Source organism: Colossoma macropomum, unplaced genomic scaffold (genome assembly GCF_904425465.1).
Source record: "Colossoma macropomum unplaced genomic scaffold, Colossoma_macropomum, whole genome shotgun sequence".
Classification (NCBI taxonomy): Eukaryota; Metazoa; Chordata; class Actinopteri; order Characiformes; family Serrasalmidae; genus Colossoma; species Colossoma macropomum.
In genome coordinates this window covers 6,880,767-6,897,609 of record NW_023494788.1, presented here as the reverse complement: position 1 = coordinate 6,897,609, position 16,843 = coordinate 6,880,767, and the positions used below count along the sequence as shown (strand labels likewise).

The window sequence follows — 16,843 nt, the reverse complement described above, 5'->3', positions numbered from 1 at the left end:
GCCCACTGGTGGGCCCTGGCCCTGGCCACTTAAGGGGTCAATGAGTTAAAGTGGACATAGACTACCTAAACTCATTAGAATCTGCCCCCTACTTTTAATTAATACGACAACTTTATTGAGAATTCACATGAATGGAAGGAACAGTTGCTTTTTGCTTTGACCTTAAAGGAATAATAAAGGGTGAAAACTGCGATGTTGGACAAGCTGGCCTGACCCTGGGTCCTGCCACTGCTCTTAACAACAAGTCAGATAAAAACAAAAGAACAGCTTCCAGATCAGCACTCTTTTTTCCCTGAGGCGCGCTGTGTGTTGTTTGGAAAACATCTCGGAGCAGGTCAGGAATCAGATTTCCACAGCTTTCCACTGATCCTACTTATTACACGGCAACCAGGATTCAGCTTTAAAGCTCCAGTAGAGAATCCCTGCAATTCGCAGGCTAACAGTGAACACTGAAGAGAGGCTTTGTAATAATTACACATTCGCTAAAACTTACATTATTTACATTTAACATCTTCCCGCACTGTAATCTCAGGGATGATCCGGGGCGGCCGTGCCACTGTCTTACTGACGGGATTTTTGACTGTTCATTTATCACTGTGGGTTTTCCTTTCAGAAGCCTTAGAGGTCTAGAGTTATCAGTCATTTTGCTGTAGCATTTACATTCACTACATTTGAGTCTGCAGTTCCAACATTCTATATTCAGCAAGATTTAAAAAATGGTCAAATAAAATCTCCTCGTTTACTCGCAAACATACATGTGGAATTTACTAGAAGTTTAGAATCAACACTTTCCACATTATTTATTCCCATATCTCAACGTATTAATATATACCAATCAGCCATAACATTAAAACCACCTACTTGTTTCTACACTCACTGTCCATTTTATCAGCTCCACTGACCATATAGAAACACTTTGTAGTTCTACAGTTACAGACTGTAGTCCATCTGTGTCTCTGCATACTTTGTTACCCTGTTCTTCAGTGGCCAGGACCCCCACAGGACCCCCACAGAGCAGGTATTATTTAGGTGGTAGGTCATTCTCAGCACTGCAGTACCACTGACATGGTGGTGGTGTGTTAGTGTGTGTTGTGCTGCTGCGAGTGGATCAGACACAGCAGTGCTGCTGGAGTTTTTAAACACCTCACTGTGTCCTGTGGGCAGCATCATCAGCATTAGACACTTCTACCAACAAGGTAGGAGAGTCTAATAGAGTGGGCAGTGAGTGTACACAGTGTTTATAAACTCCAGCAGCACTGCAGTGTCTGATCCACTCACACCAGCATAACACACTAACACACCACCACCACATCAGTGTTACTGCAGTGCTGAGAATGACCCACCACCCCAATAATACCTGCTCTGTGGGGGTCCTGACTATTGAAGAACAGGGTAACAAAGTATGCAGAGAAACAGATGGACTACAGTCTGTAACTGTAGAACTACAAAGTGTTCCTAAATGGTCAGTGGAGCTGATTAAATGGACAATGAGTGTAGAAACAAGGATGTTTGATGTTATGCTACGCTTTTGTTGTTGTTGGTCATAACTGCAGCTTTAAACGACACGGACAGAAGTGGAACACACCTGTAACTGAACGTCACCTGTGGTCGACCTGGAGGCGGAGCAGGTCAAAATGTCACTGTCAGTTGGGGCAGTTTAGTGGCCTGCTGGGTAATGTGATAAATAAACCAGTGCAGTGTCACATTTCACTTGCCTTTCAGTGAATGGCAAAGCGACCTCCTCACAGCAGACACAACACAACAAGAAGACCAAGACTTTCATTCAAAACACAGACACTCAGACACAGACTGAAGGACTTCTCTCCTTGTTTTGTACGAGATAAGTTCAGTTCCTCTAAACAGGGGACAGAAGAACCTTGTACGGAGAGATAGAGAGAGAAATAAAAACTCATTTTATCTCTCACAGCAGTGACAATGAATTGCAATGTATTTGAATAAGCAGTGTCTGTTAGAGCTCAGCGCCTGCAGCGCTGTACAGAGCATCGCTCTGAGGAGCGAAAAGAGGGGAAACACGTCTATTAACCTCTGGAATTTAGCACCAAGACTCGAACTAGAAATACATAAATATAAAAACATGATCAATATTAATTCCTTCTTACTCGCAGATCACTTAATCGCGCAGAGAAACACTGTGGGACGTGTATATTCTTAACTGTTAATGTGAATGTAATTAACCGTGCAAACAACTATGTAATTAACTCATTACATTCATTTCCTACAAGTATTTCCTACAAGTAAACTTTGAAATGACCAGAGAAATGTCACTGTCTGAAGTCTGACTGGACTGGAGAGGAGTGAAGAGGAGAGAAAGGGCATCAGGCTGGACTCGACGAGACAAAATGGCCAGAATAAAAAGCTGCTCTTTTGTAGTTAAATGGACAGACAGAGCCACTCTGCGCTTTATTTTACTACATCTCCTCGTCTCTCGCTTTCCCCTCTCCCTGCCTGGACCCTATCTCTCTCTCTCTCTCATTATCTCTCCCTTGTCCCTTATAATCTCTCTCTATCCCTCTCTCTCTTTGTCTCCTTCTTCCCCTCTGTCCCCCCTCTATCTTCACTCTTTTACTTTCTCCTTCTTTCTTTCTTTCTTTCTTTCTTTCTTTCTTTCTTTCTTTCTCCCTTCTCCTTCTCTCTCCCACCCTTATTATCTCTCCCTCATCTATTTTCCCCTATAATCTCTTTCTCTCCTCCTCTCACTCCTTTCCTGTCTATTGCTATACTCTCTTTCTCCCCTTACTATTGCTCTTCCTCTTCTCTCTCTCCCTCTCTCTCCTTCTTCCTCTCTCCCCCTCTCATCTTCACTTTACTCTTTTACTTTTTCCTTCTTTCTTTCTTTCTCCTTCTCTCTCTCACCCTCCTTATCTCTTCCTGATCTCTCCCCTTATCTGTTTTCCCTTAGCTCTCTTTCTCACGCCCTCTCTCGCTCTTCTCCTCTCTATTGCTTCACATTTTTTCTCCCCTTAGTATGGTTCTTCCTCTTCTCTCTGTCTCTCTTTCTTATTCTTCCTCTCTCCCCCTCTATCCACACTTCAGTCTTTCCCTTTCTCCTTCTTTCTTTTTTCTCTCTTCTCCTTTTCTCTCTCACTCTCATTATCTCTCCCCTTGCCTGTTTTCTCTTACTGACTCTTTCTGTTCCCTCTTTTTTTTTGCTATTCTCCTCTCTTTCTGCTCTTGCTATCGCTCTTCCTGTTCTCTCTTTCTGCCCCGTCTCTCAAGCTATCTTTTCTCTTTCTTTTGCGTCTCTCTCGCCCTTTCATACCACATGCTGGGTGCTGGTATGAGTTGGCAGCACTACTGCAGAGATAGAATCACTAAGAGGAGTGGCTGATGAACACACCCCCAAACATGTACACACACACCCAAACGTACACACACACCCAAACGTACACACACACACACACACACACACACACACACACACACACACTCAAACGTACACACACATCCACACATAGACACACACACACCCACACACACACACACACACACACACACACACCCAAACACGCACACACACACCCAAACGTACACACACACACACATACACACACACACACACTCAAACGTACACGCACACACACACACACACACACATACACACACACACCCACACACACATACACACACACACACCCAAATGTACACATCCAAACGTACACACACACACACACACAAACGTACACACACACATACACACATCCAAGCTTTTAACTGTGTGTGTGTGTGTGTGTGTGTGTGTGTGTGTATGTGTGTGTGTGCGCATATATGTATACATGGTGGTGAAAAGGAATAAAGTAGAACGACTCCAGTAAACAAGCCAGTTTCCTTAAATTAAAAGATTCTCTGCCTTTCTGCTCTGTGTTATGGGGGTTGCGCAATCTCTCTGTATCAGCCTCTCACTTCCTTATAGAGAAACACAGTTAAAGATAAACAGTAAAGCCTTCCAGCCTAAAATAACACCTGGTGGTGATCTCCCCCTCCAACTGACATGCTGTGTGGAGAGGACTGAACGGTCTGTTGGCACTGCGGCTGCACAATATATCATTTGTTAATCATTATTAGGCCTGTCACAGTTATTACACAATCACCTGATCTCAATTGAGCTGATGTAATTATGTTGTCAGCTTTCGCGACCATATGTCTACAAGGCAATTCAATTGGGTGCGTTTTAATCCACTGGGCTGAAGCGAATACACATAAATAAAGGACTCACCAATTGAAAGACATCTTGTGTCTTAAGAAAACAACAAAAGTTCTAGCATCTGACATGGCGTAGTAACACCTTTAGAGGGCGGTGGTGAGTAATGTTTGTTTATTTGAGCTCAGGCTGTTGTCAGTTGGGAGCTACTAAGTATCAAGTTCTAGAAAGTAAGCTGATAATCAGACGAATTGGCCACTTTAGGCTTGTACTTCAATAGAAGCGGTATGGGCAAAAATTTATATCACTGTATAATTAAGATTATTTTCAAATAAAACCATTTTGGATGCTGAAGTAAACCATTTTAGTAGATTCACAACGGCATATTTTTCTGGATGTCCCTTCACTTTTGATAAGAACCATATTTAATAACTGAAGTAAATCTAAAATACTTTTATTAGGTGAAGTAGTAAAGACAAAAATAACCAATATATAAACAAACGTTAGCATTGCTTTCTAACCCTAACAAGTCAAATGCAAGTGTATGTAAAGCCCACAGCGGCTCTTCTAAACGGTGCTGGATGTTGTTTTACGTCTGAAAGTCGTTTGTCTCATATGTGCGTCTCTTACACTCAAGCTTTTACGAACTATGAACATCAGACGCTGCTGGAATTTGGTAAACATTTCAAGCTGTTCACACTATTAGTTTTAGCTGAGAAGCTGCGGAGCTTCTTGGCTTGTAGGCTGAGATCGGAAAGTCAGTTTGTCCCCTTTCTAGGATAATGGCTAACTGACCCCAAGAGACTGGCTTTTCTTTCCACTCTATTTTGTCCCGTTATCTCACTACAGTCTGATGCCGCTCCTTCGACAACAAACTGGACTAACTGACCTCATAGTGCAACTTACTACACGGGTAGCAAGTTGTACGTTGCGCTACCTGCATTTATGTGCATACCAGTATAACAGTAAATGACAAAAGTCATTTCTAAAAAAACGTTATTTTTTTTATCAGGTGCCATGATCACCCTGCCTGATCACTGTTTTACACGAGTGTTAATGATAAGTTAAGGAGTTAAGTAAAGGTGCAACAATTTCATTACAGTTATCAAGAAACAGTGTTTCGAAACTTAAAACTCTACTGCCAGTACACCCCCCACTCTCTTCCCAGCATTCCCCTCAGAAACCACTGACTATTTTTGTACTGTTTAAAGCTCAGTTTCTCTGTTTTTAAGATCACCATTTTGTAATCATGCTACTTCGCAATCTTTTGTTTTGAAATGTTGATTTCTCAGCTAAACTAATCCATATAATTATTGCTCTGCTAAATCAAGACAATTTTAACACAGGACATAGCGAAAATCACATTAAACCTTAAACCCATAATGGAAAAAAACCTGTGTATTGTTACACACCTATAATCACGGTATTCATCCAACAAAACCAAATTATTTTGGTCAGTGTAATCACCACACTAGCACTTTGCCCCTTGCTGGCAGTCATGATGGTCGTTTATGTTAGTGGGGTTTCGGGGCAGAGAGTAATCTGCACTGCAGACGGCCAAATCTCTAAGACTTAGAAAGCTTGCATTACTGCATCTTTACTCCATTTCTCCTTAATATCAGGAAGAATCTTATATGAGTAAAATAAACAAAGGAACGTTGGGTTTAGTCAACAAGGGGGAATTCAGTAAGAGGAGCAATAGCTACACATATTCAGATCTTTGACCTTAATACTCTGTTAACTACGCTAAACAACACACTTTAATGTTTGATTCCCTCTGAGACCGGAGAGGTGATACCTTGGTGAGTAAGTAAATCAATGTAATTCTGCTTTAATCAACACTGGAGATGTTGTACAGCATCCTGTCCGGCTCAAGCCAGTTGGACCAGCACAGCTTGCCAGCCACAACTACAATTCGCCCCCCTCTAGCCCCCACTCCCACTCCTCCGGCCCCTTTACTTTAGCTGCAGAGCCACATTTTGAATAGAGAACAATTAGAGCTACTGTTTCAGGGCCCATAGTGGTCAGCAGGTCCACTGGCTGAAGGATTTAGGCATGACCCCAACCCCTGCTGATTCGGTTCTGGGCTCACCTGGGGAGGGACTGCCCACACGGCCCAGATGGTAAGAAAAATTAAATGAACGAGTGCTTTTATATGAATGTATTCATGGTTGACATCAGATTGGGCTGTTTTTTGCAATTTCCATATGTGGACTAGATTTAATATGGACACACCCCCCTTTCGAACCTTTTGTTTGAAAGAAGAAAGAAAGGGAAATCGTGTTTCCCTTCAGGATGAACTCATCTCAACAGCAGACTCGGCTCACCTTGGTGTGGTTATTTCTGTTCAGAGCTTTTAAAGCTAACAGGTCTGAGATAAAGAGGAGATTTGTGTGTGAAACATTTCAATAACTTGGAGTCATGATGAAAAGCTGTTTTGTGGAAAGTGGAGCACAAAAGGATTCTGGGCAAACCCTTGATCAGTTAAAAAAGGGGGGCAAATCTGGCTTCTTCATGCAGTCAAACAATGAGGCAGTGTTTCTCAGCTTTGGATCATGGCGAGTTCGATTCTGCTGCTTCGTTTGTAGCACTCTCTCTGTTTTAATTCAACTTCAGAGAGTGGCAAACTCGAGCGGAACAACAGATTCACGAGCATGGAAATCTCACGACCTAAAAAGGTCGTCCAATCAGAAAGAACTGTAATCTGTGTTGGAGCCAAAACTGAATACAGGGGAATGAGTTCATGACGAGCTTCTAAACTGATCAGAACAGCTAACAGTGCAATTCATCAGGTCTCTCAAACCAGACACCTGGCCGACTTCAGAGGGTCTGGTGGGCTTCGTCGCTCAATGTGGCCAAGTACCACTTAGGCTGACAGGAAAGGGGGATTTGACTGACATGCCAAAAAGTCCAACCAAAAACTGTTTCTGCACGCTATGTGATTCTCAAACACTGCTACACCAAAGACAGACCTTTTAAGAGAGAATATCTTGCTTACAGGGGAATTCCACCTATTTTTCAAAATTTCAGTGTAATTAAATGGTTAAGATATACACCAAGCCTGTCAGAGCGGTTTGGTGTGAAACGCTCCATTCTAGAGAAACTTACTGAGTCAGAACTGCTCACAGTGGTGGTGAAAGGCACCAAACATCCATCTCTGAAAGCTCCCCCACAGAGGAGTTATGACATAAAATACTGTTATGAATACACTGCCTGATGTCTGGGACATTGTTTTATGATAGTTCAGAGATAAGATTTTGGCCTAAAATGTATTTTTTCTAACTGATTCATGGTGCAGTGGTGCCACGCAGGAAGCTGTAAGGCAAAATGGTCCCCAAAGAAAACTTATTTCTTGAGATTTACCACAAATCTTAAAATGGCTCTATTTGTGTTGTAGTCATGGTGACCCCTGGTTCCCATCACCACCACTGTAAAGAAATCTGAGTCTCTACAATCAACCATTTCACACCGAACCACTCTGAATGACTCTGTTTACCACTGAATTATGTAGAAATTTTGAGAACATTAATTGTTTATTTAACTAATTGTTGTCAAGGTAAACAGCAAATAAGTGTTTCCCATCTGAATGATAATAACAGATGCATAGAAGTGTGTACATATAAATAAATGACTAGCCAAAGTGACAAAATAGCACGCAATAAGTATTAGATGGTCCGTATAAATCAGTCAGTTCTTTAAGTAAACCTGTAAATCGGTAATTAAACCTGTGGTACTGAAATATATATCTACTTTTGGACTACAACACACCGTCCATTTAAATAAATAAATACATTAGTAAGTAAGTAAGTAAATTTCTTTATTCATATTTATTATTTATGTCGGTTATTTTTTTCTCTCCTAAGATCTAAGAGTCTGCTATTTATGTGTGCTAAGCTACACAGAGCTGACCTCAATGTTTCACGGTTGCAGACAGTCTAAAGTTGTTAATCCATTAGCTTACCTGACTTGAGGAAATGCATGTGAGTATTTGTGAATGTGAGTTGGCGTGTGAGTCTAACCTTTGCCAATCTGCACAAAGCCAATGACGATGATGAGCCCCAGGGCGAGTAGCTTTGCAGCAGCGAAGGCATCCTGGACCCGAGTGGCTGCACGAACACTGTAGCAGTTCACAGCAGTTAACAACACTGAGAGAGAGAGAGAGAGACAGAGAGAGAGAGAGGGAGAGGAAGAGAGGGGGTTTTTAATACTTCCACAGTGGAACATAACCTAAATGCTCATGTAAATAAATTACATCAGAACTGGTTAAACATTATCCAGTTTCTTCGCCTTTTCCTGACTACTGACAGCCTCCACATGGAAATGTGAAATGAGCTGTGCTTTTTGTGGAAAAATACTGACCTGTTTTGAAAAAACACACAGATAAACAGTCATTTTTATTCAATTTCAAGGCGACAAAACACTACATCAACCCTTTATCATCAGCCAAAGGCCCATATTAGACACAATCCCTATGAGATACAATGCTGTGATGACAAAATCGAAAATATCCACAGGGTGAGGGTGTGGAGGCCTGGCATGCTGTACTGCTGTAAGATGCTGCAGCTGAAGGTACAGAAACGGAGAAACTTACTCCAGCTGTTGCATCATCTCACCGCAACATGACCAATTTATGGACAACCACAAGTTTTACATGACTTAGTTTCTGCTGGGAAGATCAGCGAGTCGTGACACGTGTGTGAAAGGGTGATGCATCGAAAGGCCACACACGTGCTATCTGAGACAATAAAGCTACACATAATTAGGAATAATTAGGCCTTCCCTACTATAAGACTTACTTGTTGATGCCTCGCTGTGTGTACAGTGCGGCCTGCTGTGAGGCGTGTCATGTGCCGAGAGGGCGGGCAGGTCCAGTTAACGGAACAGCCCCCCTCGGACCCTCTGCCATTGTAAGTGATCGACTAATGAATACCCGAACACTTCAAAGCATATTAGCAGCAAATCAGTCTGGGCACTAAACTGCCTCTGTGCACAAAGGGGGCCTTTACGGACACTCACATGAGAACACGCACTAAGCCACACACGTACAAAGAAGTCTATGTGGAGAGAGTTTCCCAATTTTAAAACTGCTACACACCCGGACGCCTTCAAAGCGAGCACAGTTAAGGAGCCCGTACCCTACGTTTGTCTTAAATTTGATTTTTTCCAAAGTCCTGTTATGAGTGTCATAATCCATTTTTACACAATTAAACAGGCTGGTTTTGTTACTGTGCCTTTAAGACGGACATACATAAAACAGCTCTGTTCTGATTGGCTGCCTGTGCTGAAACAGGTCCTTAATCTCAATGTGAATGGGTGGGAATAAACTGCTGAACAGGCAGATATGAGAATGAGTTAGATTTTTGTGACGTCACTAAACAGTGAGCTCAAAACAGGCCGTTTTGCAGCTTAGTTTGCATTTATGGACTGTATGTGAAGCTATTACAGTATTTACACTCTACATTGCTTTGTTTTAAAGAAAGTGAGGAAAACAACATTTTTCAGTGATATGAGCCCTTTAAACATAAGCTTATATCTTTCCGAGCCCATCATCTACTAAATAAACAAGACAAGGTTATGAGCTCAGAGAGTGGCCCCTCACTGCCCACAGGAGGCAGACCAGGGGCTGATTAGGGAGGCCCCGTCATGGAAGACTGGAAGACCCGTGCAGCGGACTAATCCAGGAGGGCCTCAGAGGGCCCATCATAACTCCAGCTATCTGTCCTGCGGAAAACAGGTCACTGGAACAATGGAGTGCTGCTATACCAACAAGCAGAAACCCATGGGAAACAGCACAGGGGCACTGGAGGATTTAGCCTCGTACCACAGCTCTAGCCTGACTTTAGACTGAGCACTCCCGGTAATGCTCTAAATAGGGCTTAAAGATTAATTGCTTTTATATCGAAATCGCAATTTGGGAGAGTGCAAAACGTTTTCGAATCGCAAGAGCTGCAATTTTTTACAATTATAACCTACAGTATCAAAAAGTCTTAAGAAGGGAAATTTAATGCAATAACACAGAGTTCTATACTGCCTGTAGAGTCAGACCAATCAGAGGCCACCAAACCTCCATGTGTTGTGACGTCACAACCCCACTTACTGGCTTTCTGTCACACTACGTTAAGGGGTCAAGCCTCAAGTCAGAAAAAGTGGATATTCTGGTCTTAAAAAAAGGTCTAAACCTCAATTTATAGAAAATAATCACAATTTAAATACCAAAAAAAATATTAGGCCGAAAAATTGCAACTAGATATTTTCCCTCATTGTCCAGGCCCAGCTCTGCTGGGCGATATATCTTCTGTATTGGCATCGAATTTAGTGTCATGCAACAAGATTGATTTTTAGTTGATATACAATAAAAGCACAGCGAAACCCATTAATGTCCATATGTGAAATTTTATATACTACATTTAGTTGTTTCATATGAATGGGTCAACTTCATTGTCAATGATGTCATTCTGCTTGATTAGACTGTTCAAAATACACAAAGAACTCTTTAAGCAGTTTTTGGTAATACTTCACTGTAAGCTACATGACACCTACATATGCTTGTCATGACAACTGGCATAACCCTACATAAATGTTTACAAAAGCTCATTCTAACAGGCCTAATTCACTATACAAGTTACATTTGCCAATCTTGATTTATGACAGATGCTGTGTACTGGAAAAAGCATTTATAAACGTTCATGTAGGGTTATGTCAGTTGTCAAGACAAGCCTATGTAAGTGTCATGTAGCCTTATGGACAGCACCCTACAGTAAAGTGTTACCCTGTTTTAATGGTCTTATTTATGTATGTATGGCTGATAATTACTATTACCAATACTATTCTGACTAAAAAGAGACATGGTACACCTAGACCCCCCACCCCCCACTACCTCTCTCTCAGCCTGGCATCACATGGTTTCTGTCTGGAGGATTAGACCAACCACTAACAGTAAAGATTACTCGGACTAACAAACAGCACACACACACACACACACACACACACACACACACAGCCGGCCGGGCGGTGTGTACATTCCTCTACCTTAATCAAGCACACAACAGCTCGAACTGAGGGACAGAAAGATGGAAAGGTGAACAATGGAGAACAGAAGGGGAGTGAAGGAGTGAATGTGTGACAGAGATAGAGAGGGAAATGACAGAGAGAGAGAGAGAGAGAGAGAGAGAGAGAGGGAGGGAAAGAGTGTGAGAGCAAGAGACAAAGAAAGAGAGGGAGAAAGGAGTAAGAAAGAGTGGATGTATGAGAAAGGGGGGGAAGAGAGTGTGAGAGAGAGAATGCGAGAGAGAGAAAGAAAAAGACAGAGAAAGAGTGAATGTACGAGAGAGAGGCAGGGAGAGAGAGCGGAAGAGAGAGGAGGAAAAGACAGAGAAATAGAGAATGTATGAGAGAGGTGAGAGAAAGCGAGAGAGAGAGAAAGAATGAGAGATAGGGAGGAAGAGAGGGAGAAAAAGAGTGAATGCGCATGTGAGAGAAAGAGAGAGAGAGAAAGAGAGAGAGAGAATCTAAGTGGCTGATGGCTAATCGGTCATGTATTTGTGAGTAATCCTGTTTAAAGCTCTTGTGCTGCTCGGCCGCAGCGTAAACTTCATCTGCACACACAAACACCAGCGCTGATGACCCGTCTGATTCAGGACGGACGATTCGCACAGACAACACTCATTACACAGCTAAGTTACTATAATTCACTGTTCATTGTGCTCTATTTCCAAAGCTCATAACATAAACAGTAATAACGCAGCAAACAACACAATGAATTACAGTAACTCAGCAGACGTGCACAACAAATGTTTTCTGGTTTGAGTTTGTTAAGTCACTACATTAAGTTACTATAATTCACTGTGTTATTCACTGTGTTATCCATCGCGTGTCTTGTTTACATGACACAAAAATATACTGTATTATATGTCATTATATGTTACATCTTAGTTACATTACACAATATATATATATATATAAACCAATAAAATAAATGTTGCATTAATAACAAAAATAGACTGCTTCACTATAGGAGTATGATTATATACAGTAACCCCCCTCCAAGTATATTGACAGCCACGCAAGTATATTTTATCCCATTTCAACAATTTCCATAGTATTTTATACTGTTTTGCATAGAAGGGCACATTTTGCCTCCTCGTCAGCGACTTGTGTTTCAACATTCCTGTGGTTCAGAGCTGCATGCTCAGTAAAAAGCCTGCATTCCAAAATCTATATCTATATCTATGTATAGCCTATGTGTATATATAGGCTATATATACACATACACGTATAGGGCTCTTTAGTAAAGTCAATGGTTCCATTTAGAACCATGAGATCTATATAGAACCATTTCATGTTTAAATGTGTCTGCATGGTGGAACTGTTTATCAGATTGATGGACGATGTGTTATAAATGGTTCTGTACTGTTATAAATGGTTCTGTACAGTTCCATTTATAACCACAGGATCTTTATAGAAGAGTTTCATGCTTAGGTGGTTCTCTGCATGGTAAAACTGCTCATCAGATTAATGGAGAACGTGTTATAAATGGTTCTATATAGTTCCATTTAGAGCCATGGGATCTATATAGAACCTCTGCAAGGTGAAACTGTTCATCAGATTAACGAAGAATGTGTTATAATGGTTCTATATAGTTCTATTTAGAGCCAAGGGATCTATATAGAACCTCTGCAAGGTGAAACTGTTCATCAGATTGACGGAGAATGTGTTATAAATGGTTCTATATAGTTCTATTTAGAACCATGAGATCTATTTAGAACCATTTCATGCTTAAATGGTTCTCTGCGTGGTGAAACTGTTTATCAGATTGATGGAGAATGTGTTATAAATGGTTCTATATAGCATCATAAAGGGTTCTGCTAGTGTTACGATGTCAAGCTTGTAACAATGGAAGAACCTTTTTGGTGCTACACCATCTACAACACGTTCTCCGTCAATCTAAAGACCCATTTCACCAGACAAAGAACCCTTTTAGCATGCGCGTTGTTCTATATATAATTCGTGGTTCTAAACAGAACCTTTGCCTTTACTGTACATGTCTTCAGATATTCTGTACTAATCTTATCTCTCACTGTCACTGAATCACTGCAATCTCCTCTTCTGTTACATCATTCAATCATTGATGGGTGAAGCGCTCGTGTATTAAGGTTGTATCTCGCGCTGCCTGCTCTCTTCCGCCCGCGCGCGCGCGCACGGGATGATGAAATAACGCAGCGCGTTTTCAACACATCCCGTAAACATTCTCTCTCACACACACACGCGGACTTTCTGCCTCACACACACTCACACACACACACACACACGAAGCAGGTCAGGAGGAATCTGCTTTAACACTCTCGCGCTGTACAGCGTGCAGGTGCTGCTACCGCCATGTGCCCGCTTCCCAGAAGACTGTGCGAGCAGCACGCGCCTAACAACGGCGTGTAAGAGACCAAACACAACCAAACCAGCTAAACTGCGCTGCGGCGCGCGACTGAGACCAGCACCGCCTGGCTCAGCAGGGCTGACATTACTCCAGTCCAGAAAGGCCGTCAGTACCCGACGGCCTTTCTGCTTACTGAGGGAGATTCCTCTCTCTCTCTCATTCACTCAGTATCTCTCTCTCACTCTCTCATTCACTCACTCACTATCTCTCTCTCTCACTCTCTCATTCACTCACTATCTCTCTCTATCTCTCTCATTCACTCACTATCTCTCTCTATCTCTCATTCACTCACTATCTCTCTCTCTCTCACTCTCTCTCTCTCACTCTCCGGTTCACTAACACCACACAGCCACTGAGCCTGTAGCAACCCCAACATTACTTTGCTGATGATACACACTCTTAAAAAAGGTGGTTCTTCAAGGGTTCTTTAGTAAAGACAACTGCTCTGTTTAGAGCCACGAGTTATATAGAGAACCATGTGCATGCTTAAGTGGTTCTTGTCATGGTGAAATGGTTCTTCAGACTGATGGAGAATGTGTTGTATATGGTTCTTTATAGTACCAGAAGGATTTCAAGCTTGACATAAGAACAACAGCAGAACAGTTTTTGGTGCTCTAACCATTTTCAAAAAGGTTCTATATAGAACCATATGCAACACATTCTCCATCAATCCGACGAACCATTGCATCATGCAAGCATGGTTGTGTGAGTGTTCATGGTTCTACATAGAACCACTGCGTTTACTAAAAAGTCCTTAAGGAACCAATTATTGTCTTTACTAAAGAACCCCTGAAGAACCACCTTTTCTAAAAGCGTAGAACTCATAGTTCTACGTAGAATCACTGTCTTTACTTAGGGACCCTTGAAGAACCACCTTAAGAGTGTAGAGCTCATGGTTCTAAACAAAACTACTGCCTTTACTACGGAACCGCCTTTTCTAACAGTGTAGAAGTCATGGTTCTATACAGAATCACTATCTTTACTAAAGAACCCCTGAAGAACCGTCTATTTTAAGGGTGTAGTTGTGGGGCAACGTCATGCACCAAACGCAGCATCACTTTTGAAAGGACCCCCACCCCACCGCCCCTCTCTCAGCACTCACGGATGCAGAGACACGCCACCAGTTTGGCCCCGGTCTCCGGCACTGGGCAGAAGGGGAAGATGGGCTTCAGCAGGTAGGTGGCGAACACGTAGGCGACGATGTACTGCGAGGAGGGTCTGATGATGAGCAGCTCGATCCACAGCTTGAGGAAAGCGGGCAGGGAGCCGTAGACCTCCAGGATGTAGGCGTAGTCTCCGCCGGATTTGGTGATGGTGGTCCCCAGCTCGGCGTAGCACAGCGCGCCCACCGTGGAGAACACGCCGCACACTGCCCAGACGACCAGGGACAGCCCCACGGACCCGGCCTCTTTCACCACGCCGGTGGGCGTCACGAAGATCCCGGAGCCGATGATGGTGCCCACGATGATGGCCACGCCGTTCGTCAGCGTGATGGTCCTCTTCAGCACCACCGTCTCCTCCCCGTCCGCCGCCGCGGCCACCTCGCTCCCGGGGCTCCGGGTAGCCTCGCTCTCAGTCCGGCTTGCGCTGCCGTTCTCCCCGCCCGAGGACAGCATCTTCTCGGTCACCTGCTTGTCCTCGTCTCGGTCCCCGGACGCGCCGGAGCTTCTCTTCTTCAGATTCGACATGGCTCTCTCTTTCCTCCTCTCCTTCCTCTCTGTCTTCTCTTTCCTCTCTTTTCCGGCGGCTCTGCTGTCGCGCTCTGACACCGATGACTCGGTCTAAACGTCGCCTCCGTCTCTGGATCCGCTGCCTGAGTCACCAAAACGTGGTCTGAACGTCGGAACTCCGGCTTCAAAAGCTTTAAGCATCTTTTCCTCTTTCCTTTAATACGTCACGGCCAAATCCGCGGTCTTTATTTCCTTTTACACCCGAGTTAAGACAAGCCACGCCCTCCTGCCATTGATTGGCTGAAAGTGTCGGCTCCGTCTGCTCAAGTGCGCCAGTTGTTCATCCTATCAACCCGAAAGAACACGAGACTGCTAGCCAATCGTAGCGAAGTACATGATAATATCAGCCAATAACAACGCAGTGGATGGGATTTGTCGGAATACAGGTGGGAAAAAAATAGGCGGTCACACAAAGCGCCTACTTGTTGTTGCAGTCTCTCTTTGGCGCCCCCTAGAGGTTTTTGTCGGGACATGCGCGGCCAGGCGAGTCTGACAGGTTTGTCTGAACTTTAGCTGAGATTTTTTACTAAACTTCTTCTGCCAGGTGTTCTCAACCAAGGCCCGCCTCAATGCCCACTTACCTATCACTGCACTCTTAAAAAAGATGGTTCTTCAAGGGTTCTTTAATGAGGAAAATGGTTCTATATAGAACTATGAACACATGATTAAGGGTTCTATGCATCGTGGAAGGGTTCTTCAGATTGACAGAGAATGTGCTGTACATGTTTCTATATAGAACCTTTGTGAAAAAGCTTCTATATAGCACCAAAAAGAAGAACGCTTTTTGGTGCTTTATAGAACCCTTTTCAAAAAAAGAAAAGAAAATGGTTCTATATAGAACCATGGCCACTCAAAGAACCTCTTTGCATGATTACAGCGTTCTTCGCATCATGAAAGCGTTCTTCAGAATGTGCGGTAGATGGTTCTATATAGAATCTTTTTGAAAAGGGTTCTATATAGTACCCAAAAGGGTTCTTCTATTGTTACAATGTCAAGCTTGTTATAATAGAAGAACCCTTTTGGGTGCTATGTAGAACCACATACAGCACATCCTCCATCAATCTGAGGAACCATTTCGCCATGCAAAGAAACTTTTTATCATGAAAATGGTTCTTTGAGTGTTCATGGTTCTATATAGAAGCATTTATTTTACTAAAGAACCCTTGCAGAACCATCTTTTTTAAGAGTGTTTAAAGCACAGCAGCCCACAGGAAAACAAAACTACAAAAAAAATTGGGGGAATTTTGAACACAGCTATGTTTGGGTGCCTAGCTTTTTAGTGCCATTAAAAGCCCACTATGGACCACTGGGAAGGCCCAAGGACCACCAAAGGGTGCTTTGCGGACCACTTTGTGGTGCACAGCCCAGTGGCTGAGAAACTCTGGCTTGTGCAATTGCTTTTCTCTCTGTGCGTCTGTTTTCAGTTTCATATCCAGTTTGAATTCAGTGGATGCATCTTGCTGATGAAGACATTCTAACTGATATTGCAGTGCAGGTTCCCAGTGCTGCTCCTGAAGGAATTTA

At 42.9% G+C, this 16,843-nt stretch overlaps 1 protein-coding gene across 1 annotated transcript in view; it reads right to left on the bottom strand.

Moving 5' to 3' along the window:
* The window catches only part of slc7a5 (solute carrier family 7 member 5), a 34,476-nt gene extending 18,524 nt beyond the window's left edge, over positions 1–15,952 (bottom strand). Inside the window, exons 1-2 of the mRNA XM_036568172.1 lie at positions 14,692–15,952; positions 8,179–8,304 (exon numbers count right to left, since the gene is read on the bottom strand). Coding sequence (XP_036424065.1) covers positions 8,179–8,304; positions 14,692–15,277 — 712 coding nt within the window. The 5' untranslated portion in view covers positions 15,278–15,952. The remainder of the gene's footprint in view (positions 1–8,178; positions 8,305–14,691) is intronic.
* Positions 15,953–16,843: the final 891 nt, after the last annotated feature.